Below are 18,542 nucleotides of genomic sequence, written 5' to 3'. Positions count from 1 at the left end.
TTGAGCGCTGGATGCAGGGTGTACCATCACGGTGGCCTGGTTTAATAGGAGGACCTAGTCAGCTCCATCACATGCAGACCTGTGGGGAGTGTTCGTCTGTGGGGTGGGCTAGCCCTCTGTCTCATGGTTAGGAGAAATGTTTGCTTATGGCAATCCCTGCTCAGCAGTGGATGGATCGAGTTGATTATGATGAACAGACACAACTTGCGGGCTGAAATCAGAACTGTATCTTGTATCTCACTCTCCCTTTAGAATTTATTGAGTGGGATGAAGTTCCTTTTTGCCTGGATGAGAACTCTATCAGACCTCATATGATTTCTGTTTATTTATAAAGAGTTCTATGGTTGCTTTAAGTCGTAAAACACGGTCTCAATTTGGTAATTAGATGCCCACTCTCAGGTAATAATCAAGACTTTGAACTTGAGTTGGAGTTGAAACACCTCCCTAATCCCTGTGTGGGCTCCTGGCCTCTGGGAAAGGGGTGTAGTCAGCCTCCCTCCAGCTTGGAGCCCAGAGAGGGAGGAGCTGGAAGTGGCCTCTCAAGGTTCGTATACGACTGGTGCTTCTGTGAGAGGCCCTGCACTCACCGGCCTGGCAGGCGTTTAAGGCAGCTGCATTTTCTTACCAGCTGTCAGGAGTGGTCCTTTGATATCAGTTGCATATTCTATATTCTTTCGCTGTCTGCTGCTTCACCCTGCCATCCTTCTGGGTTTTTTGTTTTGTTTTGTTATTTTTTTTTTGTTTATTTATTTGTTTGTTTTTGCATCCAACCCCTCATAGGCTCTCTTTCTTTCTCTCTTTTGACGTCCTCCTTACTGTGTAGCAGAAGTTCACTTAGGATCACTATTTTTTTTTTTTTTTCGGTACGCGGGCCTCTTACTGTTGTGGCCTCTCCCGTTGCGGAGCACAGGCTCCGGACGCGCAGGCTCAGCGGCCATGGCTCACGGGCCCAGCCGCTCCGCGGCATGTGGGATCTTCCCGGACCGGGGCACGAACCCGTGTCCCCTGCGTCGGCGGCGGACTCTCAACCACTGCGCCACGAGGGAAGCCCAGGATCACTTTTAGAACAACCCTGGGCCATCATTCCTCTGTAGACCCTACACAGAATACACGTAAAGCAGTTTCAGAACTGCTAACCAATACCTTTATGAAAAACAGATCTACTAACTAGAGTACACATTTGTGCACAATTTTTTTTGTCGTTAGCCTCTGGGTATATAGTAAGTTTTTCCCCAAAGTTATTTAGGCTGGTTTCCCCGCTCCCTTCTGTGTGCTTACGTTATTCATTACCTACATTATTCTTTTAATCGTATCTGTTTCTTTCCATTTTGAATTTTCCTTCCTGCCATCCTAGCTGATTCTCTTTGTTTTCGTATGTGAAGCATTCACATGGTTCTCAATGTCAGAAGTCTATGGATGTACTCGCAAGTCTCCCTGTCAGTCCAAAGAGAGCAGAGGAGATAGGAGAGGAAGTCTGGGCAGGTCATATCCATCCTTTGCTCTCTCCGTCCAGGTGTCTGCACTGGCAGCTCTACTCGGCACATCGTGACCTTTGATGGACAGAATTTCAAGCTGACTGGCAACTGCTCATACGTCTTATTTCACAACAAGGAGCAAGACCTGGAGGTCCTGCTCCATAATGACGCCTGCAGCGCCAGGGCAAGGCAGGCCTGCATGAAGTCCATCGAGGTGAAGCATAACGGTGTCTCGGTTGAGCTCCGCAGCAACATGGAGGTAGGAGGTGCTTTCTGTGAGTCCTGTAGCGTGGCAGCGGCAGACCCTTGGGGAAGCCACATGGACCCTGTGGCAGCCGGTTTTAGCTGGTGCCCCTGTTGTGGACTCGGCCTCCTGCCCCGTGAGCAGAGCGCCACCTTTGTAGGAGGGGCTCATTGCTATCTCCCTGGTGGTGTAATTTCATGTTGTTTTGGGTCCAGATTTGGAAGAAAGGGTCCATTTTCGATAGCATTACATTGTGATGAATGTCGTGCCAGTTTCTGGCACTGGTAGAAGAATGGGGGTGACACCAGGCTGTTTGCCCAGCAGGCATTACGTGCCCTGTACCCAGGGCCCGCGAACCTTCCAAAGGAAAATATTTAGGGCCTATGAAAATATTCTGGGCCCAAACAAAATGTGTGGACCCAAGATTCAAAAAGAAAACTGCAAAACTGATAAAAAATAAATGTTTGATTAAATGTTTACAAGAGGTTGCTTTATGCCAACTTCTTTACACGTTCATTTAGAAATCGTAAATATTTCATTTCGTGAAAGCGGCTTATGGGTTAGATGTTCTCCTCTTGCAAGAATTCTTGAACGTGCACAGTGATTGCTGAAAAATCACAGCTCGTCATATGTTAAATGAGTAGCTCACAGACAAAAATAGAAAAATCAAAAGGATAAAAAGCGGGCTTCCCTGGTGACGCAGTGGTTGAGAGTCCGCCTGCCGATGCAGGGGACACGGGTTCGTGCCCCGGTCCGGGAAGATCCCACATGCCGCAGAGCGGCTGGGCCCGTGAGCCGTGGCCGCTGAGCCTGCGCGTCCGGAGCCTGTCCTCCGCAAGAGGCCACACCAGTGAGGAGAGGCCACAACAGTGAGAGGCCCGTGTACCACAAAAAAAAAAAAAAAAGGATAAAAAGCCTTCTAAAATTTTTACAGCAAAAATTATATTCATTGTGGGATGTGAGTATATTTTAATAGGTTTGATAAGATATATTGTGGGGCCTCCAAAGAGCTAGTCCATCAAATCAGATCAAATGCTTAAAGTAGTCCTATTAGGTGCTCCTGGAGATAGGGCGCTGACCAGTTGGCAAGTAAGCAACTTCCCCAGCTTTTCTTGAGGAGTCATCTTCCCTGTAGAGTGACTCAAGGTTCCTCTTAATCCCTGGGCTTTCGGGTTCCAGATGCATGGCTGTCTGTTCAGTGTTATAAGAGTCCACTCTTCTGCCAAGCTCTGCAAAGCTCCTTTGTCTTCGAAGAGCTGCTGGCAAATGTCCGGGTTTGTGGATAACAGTGGACTTGAGTGGGGTGAATGTGTAGGAACTGTCAGGAACTTTGCAAAGCGGCTAAGAGTGAAACCCTAGGATTCCTCGTTGCCCTGACTACTGATGGGTGGTTTTCTTCTTTGGGCAGGTGGTGGTGAATGGGAGGCTGGTCTCTGCCCCTTATGTGGGTGGGGACATGGAGGTCAGTGTCTACGGTGCCATTATGTATGAGGTCAGACTCAACCATCTGGGCCACATCCTCACCTTCACCCCACAAAACAACGAGTTCCAGCTGCAGCTGAGCCCCAAGACCTTTGCCTCAAAGATGTACGGTCTCTGTGGTAAGAATATCTTCTGACCCTCCTCCCTGACATAAACCCTCCTTGCCCTATCCTCAGGGCCCTTGGACACTGCTATTTCTGGGTCCAGTAGTAAGGTGCAGACGCTGGCGGTGATGGAGAATGGCCAGGTCTCCGGCATCAAGGGGTTGGCACCCTGGGCTCCTAACCATGTCTTTCCTTGCTTCTCTAGGCATCTGTGATGAGAATGGGGCCAATGACTTCATGCTGAGGGATGGCACAGTCACCTCAGACTGGAAGACGCTGGTCCAGGAGTGGACGGTGCAGAAGCCGGGGCAGACATGCCTGCTGGGTCCCGAGGAGCCATGTCCCATCTCCAGGGGCTCCCACTGCCAGGTCCTCCTCTCGGAGCTGTTTGCCGAGTGCCACGCGGTCCTTGCCCCGGCCACATTTCACGCCATCTGCCAGCAGGACAGTTGCCACCAGGAGCAAGTGTGTGAGGCCATTGCCTCTTATGCCCACCTCTGTCGGACCAAGGGGGTGTGTGTTGACTGGAGGACCCCCGATTTCTGTGGTGAGTCTCCTTAGGCACCCCCAAACGCTGTGAAGACCAACGAATGGGGGACCTGCTCAGCCTCTCTGGGCCTCACGTTCTTTATCTGGGCAGTGAAGATCAAAACCTCTGGATTTCCTGTTTCCTAGGATTCCATTCAGGATCCAATAAGATGGTAGATGTATAAGTAATTTGAACATAGAATTTCTATGTAATGAATTTCTATGTAAATGAGAGCATGGTCCTTTCTAGCAGTAGTTCTGCAGGTCATACAAATGTGATGTTAATGTATGAGACACATCCCGGCAACAGCAAAGTACAGACTGAGCAGTCAGTCACCTCGAATTTGGAACGGCACCAGGCTTCAGCAAAGGCTCACAGAGCAGCCCATGCCTTAGCAGGATTTTGAAGTGTGAGTGGAATTTTGCCATTTGAATACCAAGAAGCTTCTTCATTACAAACACCACAGGATTGCTAGTGTAGACACCTCCCAAGGTCAGCTTCCTTACTTGGACTTGGCATGCATTTAATATTTAACATGTCAGGGACACCAAAATGAGTCAGACATGGCTCCTGCTCTCAGGGGGTGTTGGAGTGATAAGAGCACTGAACTTCAGCAACCTCAGTTTCTAATGTAATCCCTGACCTTTTTTTTTTTTTTTTTTTTTTTTGAGGGAGATCAATGTGTACAGGCATCTCAGAGTCTCCGAGTTTATTATTATAATGCTGTCACAGCTTTAACTGGGGCTGGAGGACTTGGGCATCCTAGCCCCAGCTCAGCTGGTCATCAGCTATTTCCTTAGTCTTTCTGGACCTCAGTTTCTGCATCTTGGAATGAGATAGTTGGACTAGATAACCCCCAGGTGTCTTTGGGGCTCTGGTTTTCCGAGTCCCCGTGGATGACACAGTCTCCTTTCAACCTACCTGCAGATTAAGGGGAAAATGTCAGTTTCTGAGTTACCGGTCACACCTTCTCTGCTTATTAATTTGTCTACTTCCAGGCAATTTGTCGTGCATTTATAGGAAAGTCTTTGGTGCTCTAAATCCTTGGAAACCTTCTCTACCACCTGCCTTGGCACCATGAAAATGTGAGGAAGGGGTTGAGTGGGAGAAGTGGATCACTTTGTAGCTTTTCTCCCAGGGCAGCCTTCCGTAGCTGTGGATTCCTTACTTAAGGTTAAGAGAATTTTCGAAGCATTAAATATATGTGTATTCAAAGAAAAGAACCATAGGACTTCCTAAGGATACACAGGTTCACATCGTCAGTTGGGATTAAATTTGGCTACAAGTAAGAGAGAAATAAAATTCTGTGTCACACAGCTGGTCAGAGGGAGGCAGTCCCAGCTCTTTCTGGGTCTCGAAGTGGATTCTGGTTCTTGGCTCCATCCTCAGTTGGGTGTGCCTTTTCCTCACGGTTTAAGATGGAGCTCTGGGCTCCATCCAAGGAGCGGGATGAGGGGAAGGAAGGAAAAGGGCCAGGGACGCAGCTGTCTTTCAAAAAATGATCCTTAGAAACTGCTGTTAAGAGTCTACACTTGCTCTTACAGGTCATTGGTCAGAATGTAATCACATGACTGCACTTAGTTGCAAGGGAGTTGGGAAATGTAGTCTTTATTCTGAGTGGTCACGTGCCCGGCTTGAAGGTCTATTTCTATGAAGGATGGAGAGAATGAAAATTGGTGGAAACTAGCAGTTTCTGCCCCGGCAAGTTTGTTAGATGATCAACTGCCTTGAAGCTGAACCACTTCCCTCTGGTTGGTGCAGACCCTTGAGGGTGACCCCCTTCTCTGTCTGCAGCTGTGCCGTGCCCGCCATCCCTGGTCTACAACCACTGTGAGCGCGGCTGCCCCCGCCAATGTGAGGGCAACTCGAGCTCCTGTGGGGACCATCCCTCAGAAGGCTGCTTCTGCCCCCTGCACCACGTGCTGCTGGAAGGCAGCTGTGTCCCCGAGGAGGCCTGCACCCAGTGCGTCGGTGACGATGGGATCCGGCACCAGGTAGGAACCCTGGCCTCTCGCCCCCCGTGGGGCCAGGAGGGGGAAGTGTTCACCGTGATTGGCCCCTTCTAACCTCGGCTGAAGGGCTCTGCTCTCCGGGGGGGGGGGGGGGGGCGGTCCCCGAGGGATGGGAAGACAGTACGGCCTAACGGCTTTGGAGTCAGACACATCTTGGTTCAGAACCCGGACCTGTTAGGGTTAGCTGTGTGATCAAACACCAGAGTGTAACAACACATTACTACCATTACTATATTTATCATATCCATCGTAGTAGAATGCTAGGAACCCAGGAGGGGATGGGAAAAGAATATTTTATATGGTGATGTCTACCATTATTAAGATATATTAGGTACCTTACATTGTATTAAGCACTATATATTCATTATTTCAACGTTTTTCAAAGGTGTGTTTAGCAGGCAAGGTATTGACAGTTACCTGTGGTCAAGAGGTTTTAGAAAACACCGACTAAGCAAGTTAGACAGGTTTCTTTATTGCAGGATTCTTTAGAGCTTTTGATATGCTAATGTACCTTGCAAGTTTTTGCTTCTCAGACTTATTAGACTATAGAATTGTGTGTGTGTGTGTGTGTGTGTGTGTGTGTGTAGCATCCCCTCTCATAAATACTCACAAAACACCTATGAGAAAATGAGGGCTTAGAGAGCTTGGTACCTTGCCCATGGATGCAGTTCTTAGGAGATGGGGTTGGGAGTTGGAGTTAGTATTTGAAGCTCTGTCTGATTCCAGAGAGCTTGCTCTTTTCGATACATGAAATTTCCCTTTTGCTAGGTCCCCTTTGGGCTGATCTTGGAAGTCATTGAGTCATCAAGTCATCAGTTCTCTTAGCCTTTTAGGAATCATTATTTTGAAAGGCTATTTATTTACCAAACTCCCTCATCTTGGACTCAGATGGCAGTCATATCTCTTCAAAGTTGCCAATGTGTGTATCATAGTACCTGGGGCGGTGTGTGTCTGTGGACCTGTGAGTGTGGGCAGTGGTCCTGCCTTTCAAACTGGCAGTGATACCACAGAGCCTGGTAGAGGGGCAGCACATTTGGCTTCTAGCAAAGGAGGATGTGTTCTATGACCATGGGCTGCGCTAAGACCTAACATCTCCATCATCACCAAGGAAGACCTTCATCACTAAGTGGACCAGGTCAGGTGACTTAACACTGTATTTAATCAGAACTGGGAGAACACACGGTGAAGCTAGCTAACCAGCTGGAGAATGATGAAAACAGTCATTCCAGGACTACACTATTCTGTCCCTGCCATCAGAAGCTAGGAAATGGACCGTTTCATTTGATTCTCCCCAGAGCTCCATAGGGTAATTATTACATGTCCCTCTGAATGGGAAACTGAGGCTCAGATGACAAGAGGTGATTTAAAAAGACCCTATGCACTACACCAGGTCACCCTATAGTGTCCAAGCCCTGCCACTGGTCTCACGGGAACTGGGAGCTAAACTCTGAGCTGACTGGGTGTCCGTGTGAGCATGGCACCAATAAGGCGATTACCTGGATGGTCCCACCGGCCCTGTTCTGTCGCTGGGCTTTAGCCCAGTGGATCCCGTTCGTTCTCACAGTGTAATAGGTGAACCAGGAAAGAAGTCCAGTCGCGCTCTACTGCCATATTTCAGCTGGCCAAATTAAGTAACTGCCGGTACCATAATGTTCCCCCAAAGAGTTGACAGAACCTTACACGGCTCTCCCTGACGTGCACAGCTCCTGGGCTCCCGCTGGGCGCAGATGACGTGTACCATTGCCCTGGGGTGCAGACACCCAGTGGTCATTTCAGGCTGGTTTTGCCGTTGGTGGCAAGGTGCTCTCAGAGGCAGTCAGAAATGGTCTCTGCCCCCTTCCTTGGCATCCTGGAGATCAGAAGGAAGCTCAGGTTTGCATTTCTGGCTCTCTGTGAGTCGGGTGTCTGCAGGGACCCGAGGGCGGGAGGCTTGTGAATTTCATCCTAGGGTCTCTGCCCCCTTCCCCCCTCCTCCTCTCTGACCCTTTTCCCTGCTCCCTGCCCCTTCAGTCCCACACATGGGAATATGCATCAGAGGTGTATGAAGAGGGCATCCAAATAGTGCAGTATTTTGACACAGATACAGTCTGATAAATACATTCTAAAATCAAGCGACATAAAGTTAGTTAATAAAAAACTAGGAAGGGAACACAGCCGTTTTTAGTTATTTCAGAAAATATAGTTTAAACGGATGAAGACAAATATCCAGCCAGTCCAGCTTTGACTTTCAAAGTAGAGAGGGAATAAAAATCTAATATGAAGAACATTTTCATTAAGTGAATTTTCTTGAAACTGAAAAATAAAGCCCAGAAAACTTTTCTTCGGGGAAATAATCCAAGGTAGAAATCTCTTGTGGTAATTTTGGAAGGGCAGACTATTTACCAGTTTCCATAGCTCTTGTGTATTTTACAAAATGTACTCTGCCTTTGTAGCCGGCTCTAAAGGGATCTGGGGCCATGCATGGGCTGTCCCGCCTTACCCACACCCCCCCACTGTGCTGGGCAAGCGCTGCTTCAGCTCCACTGGGGATTGCCTGCATCACCCAGACGGTCTGCTGAGCCTCGTCTCCTCTCTGTTCTGTAGCGGCTCAGCGCTGACATTTAATTTGCATCTTCCCTCAGATCCTGGCGAGGGTGGGCAGTGCCTGGTGACTTGCTTTGTACCTGTACCTGAGTACCTGCTTTGACCTTGGGCTCTGAAGACTTCAGTTTTCCCTTGCTGCATTCTCTGCAGGTCGTTCTCCTGTCATCTTTATTTAATCTTTAACTCCAGCCAGCTTGCTTACCTGTTCTGTCCAGGTAACAGTCCTGCACCAGGCCCTGGAACCTGGGGGCTGAGACAGGGCTGCCTGGAGTTGGCCTGTCCTGATGCAGGAGTGCCCTCTGCTGGCCGATTGGCTGCATAATGCGCCGGGGTACTGCTGTAAGGCTGGCCGCGGGCGCTTTTAGAAGCTTAGCCTTTGCCAGCCAGGGCTCTTTTTCAGGGCCATACATTCTGTGACCTGCCTCATTAAAGCTTCCTGGGAAAATGGAAATCCCTGGAAGAGGCCATTTAACACCTGCTTTTGGTCATCTATTGTGATGTTGCCAAGGAGAGTTGGAAAGCTGTATAATTCGTTCTTGAATTTTAGATGTCTGGAGTTCATTTTAAAAAGAGAAAAAAAGGGACTTCCCTGGTGGCTCAGTGTAAAAGACTCTGCACTCCCAATGCAGGGGGTCCGGGTTCGATTCCTGATCAGGGAACTAGATCCCACGTGCATGCTGCAACTAAGAGCTCGCATGCCACAACTAAGGAGTCTGCATGCTGCAACTAAGACCCAGTGCAACCAAAAAAAAAAAAAAAAAAGAGAGAAAAGAAACCCCTAACATATAAATATATATCTCCGTTCTTATCTCATCACTTTTGCCGTTTAAACGTCTAAATATAAATCCCTTGATTTATGGTTTTCATGGCATCACCGTCCGTGTAAAAGAGCAGGAAAGAGGCAGAGCAGAGAGAGGCCTGGGGAGATGTGTGAGTCCCCCCGCCTTCCTCCGCTCTGCCCAGCCTCGCCTGTCCCTGTGCCCCTCCCTGGGTCTTCCCAGCCCCTTGGAGAAGCTGGAATAGTAGCCACTGCAGCCTCTGTTCTGTTTCCTGGTCCTCGTCCCCCGTCTCCACCCGCTCAAGGCCTGTCCTTGTTGAACTTTCTTCCCTCTGAGGCGGGTCCTGCTTACAGGGCCTCAGGGCTGCACCCTGCCCGCCAGGTTAAGCACAGCCTCCTGCAGTGGCCACGTCCCCAAGGATGTGAGGCCTCTCTGGAGCCCACAGCCCTAGTGAACTCTTCTTTTGCACTCCTGGCACTCTTTTTTATTTTAAAAATCACCTTTATGGAGAGTTCACAGACAGTAAACAGCGCCAAATATAAATGTACGATCTGATGAAATTTTTTTTGTGTTTTTTTTTTTTGTGGTACGTGGGCCTCTCACTGCTGTGGCCTCTCCCGCTGCGGAGCACAGGCTCCGGACGCGCAGGCTCAGCGGTCATGGCTCACGGGCCCCGCCGCTCCGCGGCACGTGGGATCTTCCCGGACCGGGGCACGAACCCGTGTCCCCTGCATTGGCAGGCGGACTCTCAACCACTGCACCACCAGGGAAGCCCACGATCTGATGAATTTTGACAAGTTCATTCATCTGTAAAAACCGTCATCACGATGAAGATAATGAAATTTCCATCACCTGCGAAAGTTCCCTGATGCCCCTGTTTAATACACCTCCAGTCCCCACCTCCATCCCTAGGCAACAGCTGGTCTGCTTTCTGTCACTATAGATCCGTTTACATTTTCTGGAATTTTATGTGAATGGACTCATGCAGTATCACTCCTTCTTTGCTTGGCTTCTTTCGCTCAACGTAATACTCTCGAGATCCATCCACACTGTACGTTCCATCGTTTGTTTCCGTGGCTGAGTAGTATTCCGTGATCTCATTCACCTTTTCACGGGCAAGTCCTATTTCCTCGGCTTGACCGTCAGCCATTCGAGGGCTGGGACAGTGTACCCAGGGCCTGGCACTCCCACAGCCCCTCAGCGGGCTGGCTGAGCCTGGCGGCTGTGGTTTGGAGAGAGAGCATGTGGTGTGCAGGGCCAGGATGCCGGGTCCAGACCCCGGCTGTGCCCCCGGTCGACCTCCTGGTCTGTGCCTCAGTGTTCTCACTGGTCAGTGTAAGTAATGGTCATACTCACCCGCTAGGGTTACTAGAAGGATCATACGATGAGTCAGTGTAAAGCCTTTGGGGAACTATCTTGAACATGTTTAATGCTACTTATTACCGGGAGGCAGCAGAACACAGGGATAATAAGTGGATTCTGGGTCCAGATCCCATCTCTGCACTGCGACGGTGTGACCCCGAGCTAGCGCCTCCGCTTTCTCCTTGGACGAGTGGGGATAACTAAGAATGTCCCGGTCACGGGGCTGCGATGAGGATTAAATGAGTAGTTTACGTAAAGCCCTTAAACCGTGCCACGTGACACCTGCCGCTCAGATGTGGGCGGTTACGTGGATGCAGCAGAAGGTGTCAAGGGAAGCACCCAAGGTTTAATCCCACAGGAGGACGGGCAGGCCGGGGAGGGGTTTGCCCGGAGATGTCCCATCTCTCTCCCTCTCCGCGGCAGATGCTCATTGCGGACCATGGAAGCAGACGGAATAAGTAAGACCTTCTTGGCCTGGGGACTTTTTAGCGGCCTTTGAGCTGCTGGATGAGGAGGCATTTATTCAGGGGTGACTTCACTGGGATTTCCCTTGAGGGCCGAGCCCAAAGGGACCCAGTCCCGGCTCTGCAGTCCCATCTGTGCTCTGCACAGCCTCCTGCTTCTTGCACAGTCCTGGGAGGCAGGCTGGGGGGCCCTCCCCTCGCCTGGGAGGAAACCAGGCAGTGGCACGGAGGGTGAAGCCAACCGATGTAGGAGTTGGGGGGCTTCCTGACTCTGAAGCCCTTGTGCAGTGGGGATGCCTGCTGCCCTGGTGACCCTCACCTGGAAACTGCACCCAGGTCTGGAACGTCACCACCAGTCCCAACAATGTGAGGGTTCTGAGAGTCCTGCTGTCCCCCCTTCAGCTCTTCCTGCCGCATAGTCTTAAGTCCATTGCAGAAATGCGTGGCTCTTTCTCAAGCTGCAGCCCAGCTTCCCCTTTGGCCTGGGAAGTGGCTGGCGGGGTGACACGGGAGTCCTCATTTTCTCGCCTTGCTTTGTTTTAGTGTCACCATCAGAAGGGCTGTGATGAGATCTCCATGTTTTCTGAGACCTGGGGCTTGCCCTTCCCCCGAGTGTACGAAGCAGTGTGGGTGCCCCGGGCACCCCAGGCCTCTCCAGCTGCCTCCTCCGCAGGGTCCTCAGCATCTGTCAGCTTGTCTTGGTTCATCTGCGCAGCTCTGACCCAGGCGGGGCTCGGGCACTGGGTGTCCCCCAGGGAGACAGAGCCAGGGGTGGGGGGACCCAACTTCCATGAACTCCTGGGCCCTCTCTGAACCTCGTTCTCCCTCAGCTTCTGGAAACGTGGGTCCCAGACCACGAGCCCTGCCAGATCTGCATGTGCCTCAGCGGGCGGAAGGTCAACTGCACGACACAGCCCTGCCCCACAGCCCGAGGTGAGGCCCCTCCCTAGGGCTCCCGCCAGGCCCCGAGGCCACCTGTCTGCAGACCTGGGGGACCAGATCCACACGTGGATTCCCCACGCCAGCCCCACCCTCCTTGCCTCGCCGGGCTGGGCTCCCCTTTCTGCACGGGGGTAGAGCTCTCGGGGGCGGGTGTGTGTGTGTGTGTGTGTGTGTGTGTGTGTGTGTGTGTGCCTGCCCTGCTGTCCCCTCCTTGGCCCTCAGCCTTGTTCTCCCGAGGGTGTGTCTGAGGGGACAGCAGGACACACCGGGAGACTCATTCGTCAGCGGGCCTGGCTGGTTCCCGTCGCCGAGAGTCTGCAGTGGGTACTGCCATCTCTTTCTCTGACCTCCGCGGCCTTTTCTCCCCCAGCGCCTGCGTGCGGCCCGTGCGAGGTGGCCCGTCTCCGGCAGAGCACGCAGCAGTGCTGCCCCGAGTACGAGTGTGGTATGTGTCACCCGTGGCATTTCTCGGGGTCCAACCCCAGCCCCGCTCTGGGGAGAGGGGGCCAAGGTGGTGGTGCTGAAGGGGCTCGTGGTCAGGAGCAGGGTGTGGATTTCCCAAAACCTAGAAAGAGTAGCCTCTGGAAAAAAGGATTTGTTTCCTAGAAAGATTCTGCTGTGACTTATTAAGTTTTGAAAGCATTAAAAAAGAATGGGGTGCAATGTTCACAGCAACATTATTTGCAACAGCCAAGATATGGAAGCAACCTAAGCGACCATCAACAGATGAATGGATAGGGAATTCCCTGGTGGTCCAGTGGTTAAGACTCCATGCTTCCATCGCGGGGGGCACAGGTTCGATCCCTTGTTGGGGAACTAAGATCCCGAGTGCTGCGTGGCATGGCCAAAAAATAGGAACCCCCCCCCCCCGCAAAACAGATGAATGGATAAAGGAGATGTGGTACATATGTGCAACGGAGCACTACTCAGGCATGAAAAGGAATAAGATTTTGCCACTTGCAGCGACATGGATGGACTTGGAGGGTATCATGCTTAGTGAAAGAAGTCAGAGAAAGACAAATGCTGTATGATAGCGCTTATATGTGGAATCTAAAAATACAACAAACTGGTGAATATAACAAAAAAGAAACAGACTCACAGATGTAGAGGACAGACTAGTGGTTACCAGTGGGGAGAGGGAAGGGGGGAGGGGCAAGATAGGGGCAGGGGAGTAAGAGGTACAAACTACTGTGTATAAAATAAATAAGCTGCCAGGGTATATTGTACAGCACAGGGAATAGAGCCAATATTTCATAACAACTATAAACGGAGTATAACCTTTAAAAATTGTGAATCGCTGTGCTGTACACCTGAAACACGTAATATTGTTATCAACGATACCCCAAAAATAAAAGAATGGGGTAATCACTGGTGGGGGAGGTGCAAGGGATTTACTGCAGAGCCAGTTATGCCAGAGTAACTGTAGAAAAGGCCACACATGGGCACCTTGACTTCAACACGTTATTTGTCAAAGGGTTTCATTATAGGCCTGCAACCTGCATCGTGAATAATGGGCTGAATAACGGTATAATTAAATGAATCCAGAGCTGATGGAATTCTGAGAAACACAACAGGAAGTCTCTAGTGCTTTGTCCCCGTCCTGTCACAGGCATTTGTTAATTGTACAGATGAAGACATAAAGCACAGGCTTGTGAAGTTTGAGGCGATGAAACCTTTGAGGGAGAGCAGATAGATCAAGACAGTCTGAGGATCTAAAAAAGAAATCATCTGAGACATTGCTTTAGGCTGATGAAATTTATCAGGGATAAAGAGAAGCCTTATGTGGCGGGGCGGGAGTGAGGGGCGAATCTGACTGGAGAACAATTTAGTAAAAATAGGTCTTAAGATGTTAACAGTGGAGGGAACTGGGGGTCATTTAGTTCAAAGCCCTCATTTTATGGACATTTTGAAGCTTCTCCAACGTGCCAGGCACTTTGCCTTCATTATTTCAAGACATCAATAGACCGACCCTGTGAGGTAGACTGCCCACCTTACAGAAGATGATCCTGAGGTCTAGAGGGTTCAAGTGATTGGCCGAGATCTGGAGTCCCTGCAGATGACAAGAGTAATCAACATGGCTTGTATCTATCTATCTGTCTATCTACCTTCCTATCTATCGCTCTATTATCTATCTACTATCTATCTACCTACCTACCTACCTATCATCTTTCTATCTATTATCTATCTACTATTTATCTATCAATCATCTATCTATCTATGTATCTATCATCTATCTGTCTATTATCTACCTATCTATCTATCTTCCTATCTGTCTACCTATCTATGTATCTATCATCTATCTATCTATTATCTATCATCTGTCTATCTATCATCACCTCCCCCCGCCCCCTCCCTGTCCGTGTATCTCCATCTCTATCTCCATCTCTTCCCCTCTTTTCATCTTCCTGTATCTTTTCCTCTATCTCCATCTCTAGCTCTGCCTTCAATTTATCATCATCACATATGTGACAGTGAAGGTCTGCGTGAGTAGGAATGTAGTGTAGGGAGCCACTCACTGGCACAAGAGTAGCCTCGCTGAATTCTGAGTGCATGTCTCTCTCTCTCGGGGCCCTCAGTGTGTGACCTGGTGAGCTGTGACCTGCCCCCGGTGCCTCACTGCGAAGGTGGCCTCCAGCCTACACTGACCAACCCCGGCGAGTGCAGACCCAACTTCACCTGCTGTAAGTGCTCCCTCTGTGGGTGAGGACGGGCGGTGCAGTCACTGTCCCCTGGTCTGGGAAGGCATCCTGTATTCTAGTGAGCTGAGTCTGGGCTTGGGGTGTGTCTAGAACAAAGGGGTCAGGGTCACACGTGGACTGAACGCCCTAAGACTCCTCCCAGCCGCAGACTACGATGGGGAACAGGGTGTGGACACAGCTGCAGGCATCCCCCTTTTGGGCTTATTAGGTGGCATTTGGACCTGAGATGAAGAAGCCTCCAGATCTAATCTTTATTTTCTCCCACCTCCCATAAGCCGTGGAGGGGAAGGAATGTACCCTTGGTTGGTTCAAATCACTGGATCTTATTCCCAAATAAATTTATACATTTTTCTTCCTCTGTATGTTTATGTATTTAATTTCTAAATACTACAATTTAAGCATAGGGTTGGACTAAAGACAGTTTCTGAACATGTCAAGAAGCTGAATTCTGTATTTAGTTACTAAGAATACCCACTTTAAGTCACTACCCATTTCTCATCCTGTTGATTGAGAATCTCACTCGAGTTCTGAGAAGAAAGCCCTCGAGTGCGGGAGAACACGTTGTATCTGCAGAAAGCTGGGAACAGGCAAAGGCATGGGATGGGATTTGGCAGTGATAAAGGGCATTGTGGATTTGACGAGATTGCTGTCATTTTTCATTCATCATTGTTGGAGGACCTAAAACTGTAGGTCATTTATTATTCCAGGTACTGAGGTTGGGGATAGGATCTCATAAGCTACCAGCTTATAAAAATGCCAACCAGTACCTATGTGCCCAGGGCTCGCTGGGTCTTAGAGATTCTGCACCAGTCATCTCTGAGTATCTGCAGCTGGAGGGACCCCACCCCTTCCAGATGTGCCCGGGAAGGTGGTGGAGCCTAGCAGCCTTAGCTTCTCCATTGAAATAGCTTCATATTTCTCCTTTGGGTTAGTTTTCTTATTTTTCTGCAGACTAACCACTTTTTGGTATGATTGACTATCCCTCAGCTCCTGAGCTGGGCTCCCGTGTGTTTCTGACTTAATATTCTGGGGCTAGAGTTCCCTGGGACCTTATATAGTAGCTGAACACTTAGGAACCCAGGCTGAGTGCAGGGCTCAGTGTGGCAGGACCGGGGCATCACCTCATGCTGCCCCTCAGCCTGCAGGAAGGAGGAATGCCCAAGGGGGTCCCCGCCCTCCTGTCCCCCGCACCGGATGCCGGTCCTTCAGAAGACCCAGTGCTGTGATGAGTATAAGTGTGTTTGCAACTGTACCAGCTCGGCGGTGACCTGCCCACTGGGGTACCTGGCCTCCACCGTCACCAACGACTGCGGCTGCACCACCACCACCTGCCTCCCTGATAAGGTAGGGGCTGCTCGGCTCCAGCTGGGACAATGGCCGGACACATCCTCCTGTGGAAGACTTGCCTTCCTGCCCACACGAGTGCTGTGTGGCCCAGTGAAGGGGCATCAGCATTCCATCTCAGCCTAAATCTAATTAGCTCAGGAGGTACTTACAGAGATGCTACCATGTTCTGAGCATGGCTGGGTGCTATAGATGATTCAAAACGTGTGAATGATTCTAAAACCTAAATTACAAAACGATGCGCTCCCAGAAATCTCACCTCTACCCTCACCGTCCCTACCTTGCTCCTTCTCTCCCTTCATAATTTATCATTTTCATTGGTGTACCCATCTATTTTTCTTTTTGAAAATATAAGCAAGTTTTGTAAATTTATATCGCTTCCTATTTCTCCCCAGAAGGGTAGCATATTATAAATTCTGTTTTGAATGTGTATTTTTTCATCTAACAATTTATAGTAGAATTATCCTCTGTCCGTATATGGAGATCTGCCTTACTCCTTTTCACAGCTTAGTAACCTACGGCAAGGATGCATCTTGGTTCAGTCGTGTGGACTCACAGTTGAGTGGCTTCAGCCTTTTGCTGTTACTAGTGACGCTGCAACAGCCTTCTGCATCTGTCATTTTGTATTTTTGCCAGAGTGTCTTTTGGGATAGATTCCTAGAAGTGGGATTCTGGGCGGGAACACTTTTTAGGGGGGCTTCTTAATCCAAGATCCGGGGGTCTCATTCACTGAGTTCATTGTACAAAAGCGGGAAGACTGAGCAGGTGTAGGAAAATGGTTTAAAAATGTGCCCCGTTACCATGTGAATAAACGTGGAGACCTGTTTGTAGCTTCAGAGGACACACTTGGGGTAATTTAAAACCTCTTGATCCAAGAGTTTCTTCAGTACCTCATTCCTAGAAAATAAAGGCTGAGCGTGTGTATCACGTGCATCCCAGGCTTTACGATTCTAATCGTAACCAACCGTTGGGATCTCATGTCCCACTTTCCTTCCATAGCCTACAGTTCTTCCAGACAGGATCCCGTGTCTCTCAAACACATCTCACGCTCTGTCTTCTCTTGATACATTCCTTGTCATTGGTGGGCATGAAGGGAACACTCCATAACCCCTGCCCACCCTTCCCTCACCTTCAGCCACTCCTGATGGGACAGAGGGCTATACGTGGGTGGGTTCCAAGTTCAAGGACATTTACTGGGTCTGAGAATTAGGGTGCAGCTTTCCGTGTGACACAGGAAGGAGTTAAATGCAGTTAAGGCAGCAGTGATAGTGGGTCAAGGCGGCCAGTGTGTTACATCCCCACTTGAGGGCCTCGAGGGACTCAAAAGGAGCCACTCCCAGGGTGAACCTTCCTGAGGCAGGTGGGCAGGGGAGGGAAGAGGGCAAGCTTTACTATGTAAGCATCCCTTCGCGTGGGCAGAGACTATGTTGCTTTCATTTATTGCTGTAGTCTCAGCACCTAGAGTAGCTTCCAACGCGCCGTAGATGCTTACTCACCTCTTGTTTAGATGAATTGAGTCACTTCACTCTCGGAAACCTTATGTCTACAGGTGTGTGTCCACCAAGGCACCATCTACCCCGTGGGCCAGTTCTGGGAGGAGGGCTGTGACGTGTGCACCTGCACGGACCTGGAGGATGCCGTGATGGGCCTGCGTGTGGCCCAGTGCTCTCAGAAGGCCTGTGGAGACAGCTGCCGGCCGGTAAGGGGGAGGAATAGGGTAGGGAAGTAGGGCAGGGTATCCGAGGAATAGGCAAGAAAGCCCCTTTAGGAACCTCTGGTTCAAGGCCAGAGGGGAGGGGCAAGGAGGGGAGTGGGGCTGAGTGAAGGAAAGAAGCATGAGGAGAGGATTGCTGTCATCCTTCTGTGATCAGTTCTTGGCTGGCAGTCATGTCTGCTGTGCGGTCTTGAGTCCACAGGGCTGGGGAGTTGGTCTAAGCAGAGATGTGGCTTAATTGCCTAGAAAACAGGGCTTGATTTTCCCCCCTATCTATCTCTTCCCTTTTCAGACATCTCCTTAGCCTACACCTAGTACAGACGTAGGTCCTGAATTTTCTGAGATGGCCCCCGTGTCCGTGTACTGTAGTGTTTCTACACCGGTGGGTGAGTTTTCAGGCCAGGTTTATCATCTGAGGTACAGAAGTTGAGCCATGTTTATAATTTGAGGTATGATTTGGGGGTTTGAAACCCCCAGTCCAGTTTCTAATTCTTCGTGTGGAGGCCTGCCCCTAAGGCTCCTGTGTGTCTGGGGAGCTTTATTCTTGCACATTGAAGACTGAGCAGACTCTAGAAAAAGGGAACCACAGTCCGCGGGGGTACTGTGGGTTCAATTCTGTTTGCTGGTTTAACGCTATTATTGTTAGCGCAAGTTCACGTGCCCGATGCGCCGTGCAAGGGGACGGGTGGCTCATGCCCTAAAAAGCCCCGAGCTCTCCGAAAGATTTCGGCAAAGCCTTTTTAAAAGCCAGGTTGGGGGGGGGGGGGGCGGGGTCGCAGGGTCTGTGATCAGCTCGTGCACAGTTCTCT

General features: G+C 50.0%; 1 protein-coding gene across 3 annotated transcripts in view; it reads left to right on the top strand.

Moving 5' to 3' along the window:
* The window catches only part of VWF (von Willebrand factor), a 137,978-nt gene that overhangs the window by 97,678 nt on the left and 21,758 nt on the right, over positions 1 to 18,542 (top strand). The window contains exons 35-43 of one of the 3 annotated variants that reach the window (XM_027093340.1): positions 1,514 to 1,734; positions 3,128 to 3,320; positions 3,511 to 3,852; positions 5,629 to 5,828; positions 11,865 to 11,967; positions 12,347 to 12,421; positions 14,553 to 14,657; positions 15,814 to 16,019; positions 17,569 to 17,718. In XM_027093340.1, the coding sequence (XP_026949141.1) occupies positions 1,514 to 1,734; positions 3,128 to 3,320; positions 3,511 to 3,852; positions 5,629 to 5,828; positions 11,865 to 11,967; positions 12,347 to 12,421; positions 14,553 to 14,657; positions 15,814 to 16,019; positions 17,569 to 17,718 (1,595 nt within the window). Of the gene's footprint in view, positions 1 to 1,513; positions 1,735 to 3,127; positions 3,321 to 3,510; positions 3,853 to 5,628; positions 5,829 to 6,614; positions 6,977 to 11,864; positions 11,968 to 12,346; positions 12,422 to 14,552; positions 14,658 to 15,813; positions 16,020 to 17,568; positions 17,719 to 18,542 lie in introns of those variants that run through there. The other 2 variants (XM_027093341.1, XM_027093343.1) reach the window with 2 other exon arrangements.

The sequence above is a fragment of the Aethalodelphis obliquidens genome, unplaced genomic scaffold (assembly GCF_003676395.1).
Source record: "Aethalodelphis obliquidens isolate GAN/ISIS:26980383/991018 unplaced genomic scaffold, ASM367639v1 scaffold83, whole genome shotgun sequence".
NCBI lineage: Eukaryota > Metazoa > Chordata > Mammalia > Artiodactyla > Delphinidae > Aethalodelphis > Aethalodelphis obliquidens.
Note: the sequence above shows the minus strand (reverse complement) of the source record. Positions and strands in the feature narration are given on the sequence as shown.